This window comes from Choloepus didactylus, chromosome X (genome assembly GCF_015220235.1).
Source record: "Choloepus didactylus isolate mChoDid1 chromosome X, mChoDid1.pri, whole genome shotgun sequence".
NCBI classification, from domain to species: domain Eukaryota; kingdom Metazoa; phylum Chordata; class Mammalia; order Pilosa; family Megalonychidae; genus Choloepus; species Choloepus didactylus.
The window spans coordinates 13,504,734-13,518,986 of NC_051334.1; the positions used below are offsets into that span (position 1 = coordinate 13,504,734).

General features: G+C 42.0%; 1 protein-coding gene across 1 annotated transcript in view; it reads left to right on the plus strand.

Moving 5' to 3' along the window:
* Window positions 1-1,651: 1,651 nt before the first annotated feature.
* Window positions 1,652-14,253, plus strand: part of GRPR (gastrin releasing peptide receptor) — a 49,664-nt gene continuing 37,062 nt past the window's right edge. The window contains exon 1 of the mRNA XM_037821835.1: window positions 1,652-2,058. Coding sequence (XP_037677763.1) covers window positions 1,652-2,058 — 407 coding nt within the window. The remainder of the gene's footprint in view (window positions 2,059-14,253) is intronic.

Here is a 14,253-nt window from a genome sequence, read left to right on the forward strand (position 1 = left end):
TGGCTGAGGGGGACACAGCCCTTAGCATCTACGGAAGGAGGTTGGCAGTGCTTCAATGTTGTAAACTGCCACTGGAAATTTCCATAGCAACACACTTTGAGGCTTCCTTGGTGGACCTTGGCATGGTGATAAGGGCAAGTTTCTTTCTTCCTTCTGGATCCTGAAACAGCAGACCTTAATAGCAAAGCCTCTTAGTACCTAGCTTCCTGTGATGTGAATGAAGACGAGCTGATTTCCCATTCCTTTTGAAGATATACCCTTCCGATGTATTTCTGACAATAAGTTATTGGCTAAAGGTCTCTGACTTCTTCTAATGGTCCTTCCAGCCTATCCTGGAACCCTCTCACCTAGCAATTATTTCTTTCCACCCCCCACCCCCCAATTCCTCAATATTCTCTCTGCAACTCTTTTATAATTCTTTTTTTCTCCCTCAGGGCTTAAGAGGGGATTTCACACGCGGTAAGCATCAATAAAAAATCATAAATAGCTGCATCAAAATGCCAATTAGTGTAAGTTTTAGATCCGATGAGAAAAGGCCCCATTTTTCTGGAAAAGACTATTGATCTCTGAGAGTTAAGAATATGGCTGGTGCCCGATTTTATTTCTCCCTGGGAAAGGGGACAGGAAAGCGTTGGCAAATCTACAGAAAGAACACGTGTGTGTTCTGCTTCTGGTTTTCCCAAATGTCAGTTGCTGGAGAGTCCTCTGCATGTGTTTTTCAGTAGCTGTCCCTGTTCAAAGAGGCAGGGAACAAGGCTGGGTGGGACAACTCACACACACACGCTCTGTGCATCTGTGTGCATTCAATTCAGAGACAGGCTTCATTTTATAGCAGCCCCAACATTTTATTCTACCGTATTGGAAAAGATGAGCTCACGAGCTGTAGGTCACATCTGGACTCGTGGGGATAGGCTCAGAAAGATTTCCAGTGCTTGTGCAGAGTGCTAGCACCATTTGTTAGATGCCCACCATAGGCTCTGAATGCTTAAATGAGAAGCCAAAGTTTAGATAAGCCACACAGGCCCCACAGTCTGCTGGTGGACTCTCATCGGGGGACAGCGGGTGGCTGGACAGTGATGGAAGTGTCCAGCAGGGGGCTGGCATTCTCTGTCTGTAAGTGGCCCTGCTGCCTTTACCGAGCTGCAGCTCAGCCCAGCTGCTGTTTGCTGGTGAAGCTGATGACGTGCAAAGCATCCTGCCTATAGGATTTCAGGCTTTCTCAGTGCAGTTTTTTTCTACCCACTTTAAACCTTCAGGTTCTAAATATCAGGGAAGACAGGAAATGCTGTGTGAAAACAGCAGGCCCCAAGTTCTCAGTAAACTGCAACCAGGGACTCAGATTAGAATGGAAGTAGAAATAGCTGGTGCAGAGTGGGTTTAATCTGAAGCCTTTTTTGGGGGTTGACTTTCTGTCATAAACTTACTGAATTTAGAGATGTAGTGCCCTGGCCAGGCGAAGACCTGAGCAACTCCAGAATCAAAATAGTGACAGACAGTTTTGAATGCCGTAGTATGTGTGTACTCGGCGTCTTTTTATTAAAGAAGATAGAGAGCCCAGCAGAGATCTCGTCCTCATCTTCACCCTAGTGCAAAATCAAAACGTTAAGAAACAGCATCCAAGGGCACTTGTAGGTGGGAGAGAATCCAGAGGATGGCTCTAAATGATTGTTTCCTTCTGGACTTGGCAGTGGACCGTTTCTGCAATATCTCCAATCACAGCGAGGCTGTCTCCGGGAATGAGGACTGGTTCTACCCCGGGATCCTCTATGCCATCCCTGCAATTTATGGGGTTATCATTTTGATAGGGCTCGTGGGCAACATCACCCTGATCAAGATCTTCTGCACGATCAAGTCCATGCGCAACGTGCCCAACCTGTTCATCTCCAGCCTGGCTCTGGGGGACCTGCTCCTCCTGGTAACGTGTGCTCCCGTGGACGCCAGCAGGTACCTGGCCGACCGATGGCTGTTTGGCAGGGTCGGCTGCAAAGTGATCCCCTTCATACAGCTTACCTCGGTGGGGGTGTCCGTCTTCACGCTCACGGCTCTCTCGGCAGACAGGTAGGTATTGGCTGAAAGTCACATTCTCTCTGAAGGCGGTAGATCCTTCCCTAATGAGCTCCCGCCTTGTGGCAGATGGAGTTGTTTGCACAAAGGGAAGTTTTACTCAGAATCAGATCCCCTTCCAGGCGTGGCTTTGTTCTGGGGATTACTTCTTGAGTTTCACCTTTGGTTTAAGAAAGAAAAGTGAGTGAATGGCGAGGAGTCGAATCTGTTTAGCATCTCCTTTTCCTAACTTCTCCCTCCCTGTAAAATGCATTGACCAGTGTGGAAAACAATCACACCCAATAAAGTTTAAACCCCAGGCAAATGTTCTTTTGAAGCAATATAAAATCTCGTGAGAACAGAAAAGTCCCACTTCATTCCTTCTTCAAAATATTCTTTCAGAAAGAACCAAGAGGAGAAAATAAGCTGCCTTTCTTTGAAATTCACTTTCCTTGGACAGTCTAACTTTGCTCACAGCTGCTTTTGTATTTGGCTCTCTGCGACTGAACAATTTGCTTGCTGATTTTTCTAAGTATCTCTTGAAGTTGAGTACTATTTAGAATTTTGTTGTTGTCGTTGTTGGAGAAAGCTCCATTCAAAGTCATTTCTAATTTTAATATCCGTATTGAAGTATTTTCATATACAATGTTTTGGATTTAATTGGGGGATGAGAGTGTCCACTAACAGTGTTTTATTCTGGAAAATACACATATTCGTGAACAGTGTTTTTTGCATGAACAAGCTGCTTAAAAAGTCACATTTATTCACTCTTAAAAATTCATATTCATTCTTTCACCATTTATCAAGTGTCTATCATGTAGAAAACACTTGCTTGAACTAACCAGTCAGGAAACGTCTACAGGTTGCTCACACAAATTACCGAATGTCTCTTATGTAGTTCTGGGATCCAGAAATAGGAAACAGTAGTGAATAGACTCTCAGACCAGCATAGACCATATGGACAAGTGAGGAAAAACTGATACAATGAACCAGAAGCTATGAAGTTTTATCTTGAAATGAATGGTATGTTATGCTGTTAAAGATATATAACAATTCAAGGACATACCGGGAAAGACAGAGAAGTAGCTCTTGCTAGTTTAGATTCTGAAGAAAATGTCACACATTTTAATACATATGGTGCTGGATTCTCATTTTGTAGAGGAACAAACAGTCCCCAGGTGATGTGGCTTTGTCGAGTATTGGACAAATAAAGATAGCGTTATCAGTGTTTGTAGACATGTGTTTATACTTCGCTGCCTGGAGTACACCGCTCAGCACACAGGACATTTTCCAAGACTGAAATGAGGTTTGCACATCCTATCGGCTGGACAGGGTTTTCTCTCTTCCCTCCACTTGCCTTCAGCTTGCTCTTACCCCTGCACATTTGCCCACGAGTTACTTCTGACCCCAGAGAGTTTGGAGCATTGAGGCAGGGCAGGCGAACTCCTTTGGAGTTGGCAGCAGTCTGCAGCTCGTTTCCAGTGGCTAAGGGATGAGGGTAATTTCCTTGATGGGAAGGAGATTTCAGTTTCCGCGTTGGCGGGTGCAGTGGTGCAGATGGTGTTTACTGTCTTCTTGGGGAGGAAAACGAGAGGAAAGTGAGGGAGTGGCGTGTAAAGATGCAGCTGCAAGGAACTCTTGTCCAGAGTTTCAAAGCAGACCAGCTTCACCATCAGCAGAAAAGGAAGGTTCTTTGCTCCCTTTGACAGCACCACTGTGCTCTCAGTTAGTTTATAGTTACTGCCAGTCCTTGCCAAGTTCAGAAATTCCCATGACTTCCTGCAGAACTTAATTTTTGTTTGTTTGTTTTCCTAAGGCTTAAAAAAAAAACACTCACGGATCACCTGAATTACAGGTAGTGCATCTAACCCATTTCGACAAGAATAGGTATTGGGCTATTTAAATAAGACTGTACTTTTCTATGTATCCCATTTCTAAAGCTGAAGGTTGGCAGGGCAAATATGTATTTTATATATATATATATGTATATAATTTCTTTATTTTTTCTATTAAAGAAGGTGTAATCTATATACAGTAAACTGAACAAGTGGACAACTCAGTATATTTTTGCATATGTATATAAACCAGCATAACCACACCCAGATGGAGCTATACAACACTTCTGGCACCCCAGAAGTTTCTCTAATGCCCCTTCCCAATGGACACACCCCTTCGAGAGGCAATCACTGTTCCAATTTCTAACTCCATAGATTCTTTTTGCCAGTTCTTTAATCTCATATAAATGGAAACGTTTAGCCAGCACTCCCTCGTGTCCCTTGTGTCTGTCTTCTTGAGCTTGTCATTATGTCTTTGCTATTCATCCATGTCAATAGTTTGTTCTCTTTATTACCATTAGTATCCTAGTGGGCGAATATGCCTCAGTTCCTTTGTCCATTCTAGTAATGATGGACATTAAGTTGCTTACAGTTTTGGGGCTCTTAATAACTTTCTCTGAATATTCTTACCCATGCCTTTTGGGGGACATAAGTGTTCATTTCACTCAGATATATACCTAGGAGTGGAATTGCTGGGTCAAAAGGTGCATATATTTAGTTAATATCATCAAAACTCTAGCACCCTTTTTCACTTTAATTATTATTCTTGTTACTTTTGTGTGTGTGGTAATGAAGGTGTCAGGGATTGATTTTGGTGATGAATGTACAACTATGTAATGGTACTGTGAACAATCAAATCTACAATTTGGTTTTGTATGACTGCATGGTATGTGAATACATCTCAATAAAATGAATATTAAAAAAAGGCAAAAAAATACAAAAAACAAAAAACTGTAGCACCAATTTACATTCCACTGTAACGAATGAGAGTTCCAGATTTTCCACATCTTCGCCAAAACTTGGTATTGCCATGCTGTTTTATTTTAGCCATTTCAGGACGTATGTGTTTTCTTTTTTAATTAAATTCAGTTTTATCGAAATATATTCACATACCATACAATCATCCATGGTGTACAATCAGCTGCTCACAGTACGATCATATAGTTATGTATTCATCACCACAATCTATTTCTGAACATTTTCCTTACATCAGAAAGAATCAGAACAAGAATAAAAATAAAAGTAAAAAAGAACACCCAAATCATCCCACCCCACATCCCACCCTATTTTTCATTTAGTTTTTGTCCCCATTTTTCTACTCATCCATCCATACACTAGATAAAGGGAGTGTGGTCCATAAGGTTTTCACAATCACACTGTCACCCCTTGTAATCTGCATTGTTATACAATCATCTTCAGGAGTCCAGACTACTGGGTTGGAGTTTGATAGTTTCAGGTATTTACTTCTAGCTATTCCAATACATTAAAACCTAAGAGGTGTTATCTATATAGTGCGTAAGAATGTCCACCAGAGTGACCTCTCGACTCCATTTGAAATCTCTCAGCCACTGAAACTATTTTGTCTCATTTTGCATCCCCCTTTTGTTGAAGAAGATATTCTCAATCCCACAATGCCAGGTCCAGATTCATCCCTGGGAGTCATATCCTGCATTGCCAGGGAGATTCACACCCCTGAGAGTCGGGTCCCACGCAGGGGGGAGGGCAGTGAGATCACCTGCCAAGGTGGCTCAGTTCGAGAGAGAGAGAGAGAGGGCCACAGTTGAGCAACAAAGAGGTACTCAGGGGGAGACACTTAGGCACAGTGACATGCAAGTTTAGCCTCTCCTTTGCAGTAATGAGCTTCATAAGGGCAAGTCCCATGATAGAGGGCTCAGCACATCAAACCACCAGTCCTGATGTTTGTGACAAAATCAGCATCAGTCCAGGTGAGGAAGTCCAACACTTCCACACTTCCCCCAGCTCCTCAGCGGGGTGGGGGGGTGGGGGGGGTGGGCAGTAAATATATTTTTATTCTCTGCCCAAATTACTTTGGGATGTGTCACTATTTCACTCTAACCTATACTAACCTACCGTATCTCACTTCCTATTCAAAGTTCCATGTAATTGTGGTGTTTGAACAAACTGACTGTAGAGTTATACAGTTTAGAAAATATAGATCCTGCACCAAATAGACATCTCTTCCCTTGGTCTCACATGGAAGTAGAAGTTTTAAAACACAGTCAGTTTTGACCTTTACTCTTTGGCCTGGTTTGCCCTAGTCTTAACCAGATCTGCTTCATTCATATCACTAATTGAAGTCTGGGCTCTTTTTCAGCTTTTTTTTTTAACAGTTGCTGTATGCGCCAATACTGACATTCATATCTGCTGAGCTCCAGCTCTCAGTTTCAGGTGTCACAGAGATACCCATTGTTCCAGAGACCAATCAGGTTATACACCAAGGGATCAGCATCTCAAAGTTTGGAGATAGCCATCACAACTCAGGAATAGAGTTGACTGCTGTAAGAGCTTACAATCTAGGGACTATTACAACAATCATTTCCCTGTTAGGCTATGTTCTAAGATTCAATTCTGAGTTTATACATTGTAGTTAGTCCACATTGGTGAGGCATTATAGTGTTTGCCTTTATTTCTGGCGCACTTCACTCAAATGCTGTGTACAGGATCCATTCATCTCCTTGCGTGTCTCACAGCTTCACTCCTTCTCATAGTTGCTCAATATTCCATTGTATGCATACTCCACAGTTCACCATTCTGTTCCTCAGTCTATGTACCCTTAGGCTACCTCCACCCATTGCAAATCATGAATACTGCCTCCATGAACACCAGTGTGCAGATGTCCATTCATGTCTCTGCTCTCAGATCTTCCAATGACACACCCCATAATGAGGTTGCAGGACCTTATGGTCACCACATATTTAGCTTCTCATGGAACCACCACACTGACCTTCAGAAAGTCTACACCATTCTGCCTGCTCATCAACAGTAGATAGGTACATCTAGGAGGTATGTGTTTTTAAAGTCTCTCTTTCTCAGTGAAGAAATGAAGCTCTGAGAAGTTCAATGACTTCCCCCTAGGTCACATGGGTAAAAAGTGATTGAATCAAAATTTAGGATGTAGGATGGGGATCTGCCAGCTTCCTCTGTAAAGGGCTAGATGGTAAATATTTAACTCCTGCAATCCATACGCTCCTGGGGGCAACCTCTCATATCTGCTGTTGTAGCGCGAAAGCAGACGAAATGAATGGGTGTGGCTGTGTTCCCATACACGTTATTTACAAAAACAGGTAGTCAAAGGATTTGGCCCCCAGGCCGGAGTTCGCTGACCCCCATCCAGAACTTTAATTCCTGGTCCAAGGCTCTTTCTGTGAGGCTCTGCTCTGTTTCACTTTTATCTGTTACCATTGAAGCCAATACAAAGCAGTGACAAAATGAATTATGCCTCAACGAAGAATTTAAGCCTGGATGCCACAGCTCTGCAGTCCTATGGCTTATTAGTATTATCTTAATACTGCAGATTGACTATGTTGAAAGAAACCTAGCTATGCTTTCAGTAAAGAGAGTGCGATCCATAACATAGGTGAAGGTTTAGGCAGAGACCCACCTTATGCTCCACAGAAACAATGATTCCAAGATGGGGTAGGAAGAAACTGATTATGGCCAGGAGCCCAGACATACACTTGCAGTTTTCTGGTGTTCTGATGCCCTACTGTAGGAAATTTGCCTTGGAAGAGTTACTGTATTCTCACTTCCACCCAAAACAGACACCATGAGGCCCTGGTTGGACACAGTTCTAGTTCCTTGGGTGGGGGGTGGAATATTTTTGATGAAGGGTGGGTGGGATGATTTTGGGTTATTCAGAGTTAGGGTGACCAGCTTATCCCGGTTTGCCTGGCATTTTCCTGGTTTTACCACTGAAAATCTCTCGTCCTGGGAACCCCCTTAGTCCCAGAAAAACTGAGAGAACCCCCCCCCCAAACTGGCTGATCATCAGATTCATTTGGGGGGCTTTTAAACAAACATCTGGCATATCCAATTAAGGTTCAAGTCAGTGTTTGAGAGTTTATCCAGATGTCTCACATGAGTATAAATTAGAGACATCCAGCTAGGTATCTTAAGTGACACACTTTAGAGGTTAACATGTCCATTGCTATGTCCTTGGAATAATCTATTTGATAGTTTCCATTTCCCTATTCTCACATTGTATTGAATTGAAATCACTCATTACATTTTTGAATCAACATTCCAATCTTGGAGACCAGCAAGGTATAAATAAATAAATGCTCTGGGTTTTTCCCCTTCTCTAATAATTTCATGTTAGGCTTTTCATCTAGGGCATGAAAAACCAACCAACCTCCCTCCCTCCCTCCCTCTCTCCCTTCCTCCCTCCCTCCCTCCCTCCCTTCCTTCCTTCCTTCTTTCCAACCCTACCAGGAACTCACCAAAGTACAAAGGCTGTAAGTTATGGGCCTGTAGACATGTTTGTCGTTGTTTGTTTCTTTTTGCACATATAGCACTTTTTAAAATTTTTGAGCCAACATTTACATATTAGGAGATTTCACATAGAATTCAAATATGTGTCTTTTTTTGAAAACTGGAAAACCGGGCAACACTGGGCCCTCCACTCCACATGACTGTGATTTTCAACCCCCTCTAGACAGGCCATGTCATCTGTAGTCCTCCACACTTAGTTGAGGCCCCCATTGCACCTTCCTGTCATCTGCCTAGCATTAGAGTTTGCGTCCCTGCTCTAATGGGATCTATATTACAGTGAGTGTGAAATGTTCAATAACTTTGGTGTTTCCCACAACTCCTTGTACATGGGGACCAAGAAGTAGATGCTCAATAAATATTTGTCAATTGCTACATTTCTAACAGGAACATAAAATGATCTTCAGCTCTCTACCTTTTTCCAGGTGGGGTGTGATAGAATGGGAAATGAGTGAACCAGAAGACCCTGCCCGCAAACTGCATGGTCATCAGAATCATAAGGCGCTTTAAAAATACATAGGTTCCTAGGCCCTATCCTAAATCTGCTGAACAAGGGTTTCTGGGGTGTTAGTGGGGGTAAAGTAGTGATCCTCGTCCATCCCAGTCCCCTACAGATTAACTAGCAATGCCAGTTCTTGTCCTAAACTCCCTCTGCAGTCCCCCATTCCCCAGGTGAACTTGTCTTTGTCAATATGAAAGGAATAACACTTTTCTAGAAAAGTTTACACCACTGACACAGTATCAAACGGAGACTTCAAGGCCATCCCAGAGATGAGACTTCTGAGATTCACATGGCTTCAGGTTTGTGTGCAAGCCCCTTTGCTGCCTCTCCCTCCCCTCCCTCTCCTTCCACGTTTTTTGTCCCTTCCACACACACTGATGTCCTCGAACATGGTAGTCACATTGACCGATTCCTGCTTCTGCTTCCTTGCTTATGCAGTGTCCCTCCTGCTCTCCAGAATGCTTTCTCCTTTCCTAAATATTAGATGCTACTCCCCATGCCATGTGGTGTAAGGGCTTGGAATGGGCATTGACAGACCTGTGTTTTTATGCATTTTTCTTCCATTATTACCCATATGAGGGAATTGGACAAAGTCACTTCTCTGACCTTAGTTTAACCATCTACAAAATGATGGAGTTGACCTGGATTATTTCTGAGGTCCCTCTAATTTCTAGAATCGTTAGATTCTAGATTTTTATCTGTCACCTTGTCCATCATTCAGAGTCTGGCTCAAGCCCCCTCCTTAAAGCTCTAACTTGGAACATTCTAGCCTCAATTTCCTGACCCTTTTTTAAACATGACACTTGTTGTCTGAGCCATTATTTGGCAACTGATCATGAATTACCTTATGATATCTTTCATCTTGCTGTTTTGAAGTTTCACTTGTCTTTTTTTTAGCCTCTCATAGATTCAAGCTTTGACTCCTTAGGCAACTTATTAAGAATGTTGAGGGCAGAGATTTCTTATATATTCTTAGCTCTTCCACAGTGGCTCACGTGATTCCTTGTGCCAAATTGGTGATCAATACATAATGATTAATTAAAAATATGGTTAATTAATGCATAATATTTACATTCTCATTATTCTTCCCCATTTGGGGATTCATCTGAAATCATACTTTAAAAAAATCTGTCATATAGTTACCTGCTTCCTATCTGTAGCTCTCTATTAGGCTCTCATTACCTAGTAAATGAAAGAAAAGTGATTCTTTTTGAGTCCATAAATAGATTAGGAGAATAAATAGATTGGTGGATGGATGGATGGGTGGGTGGATGGGTGGGTGAACAGATGAGTGGGTGGATGAGTGGATAGGCAGATGGGTGGACAGATAGGTGGACAGATGGGTGAAGGGATGGGTGAATGGTTGGATAGATGGATTAATTTTGTATATCCTGGCCATTCCTACAAGATACCTACCCATTTTAGTGCTGGGTGCCTCCATACTATGTAAATAGAATTTAATACCTGAATTGGTCCTTCAACACAAAAAGATGATGGAGAGTTTATGTTTTCTTTTCCAGTAAGTATAAAGTGTAAAGTTGGATTTAATGTTGACAGTGTATAATGCCCAAGTTATGTTACGTTCGCTTCAGTGTAGTGTTACTTCTGCTAGATTGGAGCTGACGGAATGAATCAGACTTATGTGGTGGTTCTGCTTCGTCAATTCCACGGAAAAACTGATCATAAGTCTCCCCCTCTCTTGTGATTTGGAAGGTGGAAAGAAACAGGAAAGCTTTGTTTGTGCCAACTTATTGAAGTACAAATTCTTTGAATTTCTTGCAAGGAGTTTATGAGATAATGTGGTTTTCAGCCTTTCTTGACACCTAGAGCTGTGCTGTCCATCATGGTAGCCACTCACCACATGTGGTTATTTAAATTTAAATTGGATGTAAACAAAATTAGTAATTCAGGTCCTCAGTTGCACTAGCAACATTTCAAGTGCTCAGTAGCCACATGTGGTAACTGCATTGGACTGTGCAGATAAAGAATATCCATTATCACAGAAATTCTACTGGATGGCTCTGAAGAGGGTTTACTCTGTGCCTTGGGGCTCAAGTATCATTTCCAGGATCCATGTGAGCTGCAATCTCTTATAGAAGGAAATAGGCAAATATGAAATGCCTCCCAGCTGCACAGGCTTTTCCTGTCTGAGTCCATAAATGAGGAAGAGAGGAAACCAGGAAGCCCAATACAATCACCAAGCATAGGCTTGGGGAATTTGGGTATCCCATTGATGTGGTTTTGAGATCTTCTGAAGAACACATGAGGGGTCCACTTTCCAGGTCCCCCCCAACTGCGGGATACATTAGTAGCCTGAATCATGAACTTCTGTCTGATCCTTCGACTTTCTGGACTTTTTTTCCATATTCTTTTGCAGATTCTCTTCCATTTGCCAGTCTACCTTTCTAACCTGCCCCAAGACTTGCCAAAATAAACACAGCTCTAGCCCAGCACTTCTTCCCAGTGCCTCCCACATGGTGTCACCAGACTTCTCCTTTCCCTGACTTTATTTTGGCCTCCCAGATGGCTGGGCCCTTTTCTCTCCATCTACCCAAATCCTATCACACCCTCAAGGCACAGTTCAAGTCCCTTCTGCTCTATGAAGCATAACCTGATCTTTTGTTTTCACTGATTTTCCCCCTTCCTGAGATGTTTTTGCCTCTATCGTTCATTAATACTGAATCTATCCTGCCTTATATTGCTAAGTCTTTTCTATAGATGTGTCTTCCACTTCTTTAATCAAATGGGAAGTTCCTTGGGGGCTGGGCCCTCTATGACACCCAGCCCCACACTTTACATCTAGTAAGAGGACAACGACTACAACTCGGCTGATGTTTGAGCTGTGGCAAAATGGTAAAGCCCAGCTGCCAGAAGTGGAAGTCATCTTAAAGCTCATCCCGTCCAAAACCCTTGTTTGACACAGTGACCAATAGGGGTGATGGGATTTGACCTTGTCACAACAGATTGAGAGTAGAGTTGAACTGGAACCCTCATTCCAAGTCCCAATTCCTTCAGGAGAGCTGGAAACTTCTTCAGCAACCATCAAAACAGGGTCTGATCCCATTTCCCTTTTCTGGAGGGTGGGAGCTACTGACTGCAGTCCCCACTGTTCTGAGAAAAGATACCCCCAGTGACTCCAGAGTGGTTCCCTCCTAAGGGGCCACCTCTTCTGTTCTAGAAGTCCAGCTTCATGGATTCCAAGGAAATTGCCTGGTCCCTTTCTTACAGGAGAAGATTTCATTTCAGTTCTTCTAAAGCAGTCTTCCAGTAGGTCCGTCTGTTGGAGCATTTTACATGAGCCACCAGTGCATTGCTTCTCTATAGAATGATTTTTCTGAGGCCTATGCTGCCTCCCTGGAAGGAAACTCAGTTGGTGTCTCCCCAAAGCATAAGGATGCCAGAGCTGCCTGCGGACTCCAGCGTGATCAGAGGGCAGGTGTGCTGGGGCTGGGCTTTCCCAGCAAGGCTCTTCCAACTGGAAGGCCCCGGGGAGGCGAAGGGTGGCCAAGAACTTTGGCCTTGTCTCTCAAATATTTTCTTTTAAAGTGTTAGAATTTTATGTGATTAGTTAAGTATCACTTCTGGAAATTAATTATGCATGGAAGCAGAAAAGCACCAACTTGATCATGAAACACAGGCTCCCTGGTGAGGTTTTTTTTCTTTTTTTTGAACTGTGCTTGTCAAGAACATTCTTTGAAAATAGACTCAATTTGCATTTTTGCACTTGTAAATCCTCCTGGTGTGTGGGGCTTGCATAAATTCCCTCTTAATTAAAACACTTTGCAGAATAAAAGGAAAAAAAGTGTCTCTATTCCTCTTTTTCTGTGTCCCAGTAATAGAGCAGGGGATTTTGTTTTTTTACAGCCGTCTTTGACATTCTGGTGGTTAGCATCACATACTTGCTGCCACGTAAAAGGATTCAAATTGCCTTAGAATCCTAAGAAGCTGCTAGGTTTTAATATGGCTTTTTTTCCTTTCTAAAAAGCAGTTTTATTGAGATATATTCACATACCATACAATCCATCCAAAGTATACAATCAATGGCTTTTAGTATAATCACAGAGTCTCCTTAGCAGTTGCCCCAATCCTTCTATCTTTCCCCACCCCTACATAACCACTTATCTATTTCCATCTCTGTAGATTTATTTATATTTACATCTTCTATAAATGGAATCATACAATATGTAGTACTTTGTGATTGATTTCTTTCACTTAGCATAGTGTTTTTAAAATATTATTATTTTTTAACTGGAGAAGTTGTAGGTTTACAGAGAAGTTGTGTGAAAAATACAGCATTTCCACATACCCCATCTATTGTTGACACTGCATTAGTTTGGTGCCTTTGTTGCAACTGAGGAAAGAGTATTAAAATAGGACTGCCAGCTATAGTCCATAGTTTACATTAGGTGTATTTTTTTCCATAAACCTCCCTATTATTAACACCTTGTAATAGTGTCATGCATTTGTCATAATTCATGAAAGAACTTCATTATACTTGTACTATTAACCCCACTTCATCATCCACAACAGGGTTCTCTGTGTTATACAGTCCTGTGTTTTATCTTCTAACTTTCATTCTTGTAACATACACAACCCCAAACTTCCCCTTTCATCCACATTCACAAACATAACTCTGCGCTGTTAATTACACTCACAATAATGTGCTACCATCACCACCATCCATTTCCAAACATTTATAATCAACCTAAGTAGAAATTCTGTACAAATTAAGCATCAGTTTCCCATTTTCTACTCCCAAGCTATCCTCTGGTAACCTATATTCTAGATTCTAACTCTATGAGTTTGCTTATTTTAATCAGTTCATATCAGTGAGCTCATATGATATTTGTCCTTTTGTGTCTGGTGTATTTCACTCAGCATAATGTCCTCAAGGTTCATCCATGTTGTTGCATGGATGAGGACTTCATTCCTTTTTACAGCTGAATAATATTCCATGGTATGTATATACCACATCTTGTTTATCGCCTGATGAGCACTTGGGATGTTTCTATCTTTTGGCAATTGTGAATAATGCTCCTATGAACATCACTAACAAATATCTATTCGAGTCCCTGCAATCAGTCCTTCTGGGTTTATACCTAGTAGCAGGATGGATGGGTGGTGGTATAGTAACTCTATATTTAGCTTCCGGAGGAATTTGCTTAACTGTTTTCCACAGCAGCTGCACCATTTTATATTCCCACCAGCAATGAATGAGTGTTCCTATTTCTCCACATCCTCTCCAACACTTGTCATTTTCTGTTTTTTTTTAGTAGCAGTCATTCTAGTGGGTGTGAAATGACATCTTATTGTGGTTTTGATTTGTATTTCCCTAATAACTAGTGATGTTGTACATCTTTTTGT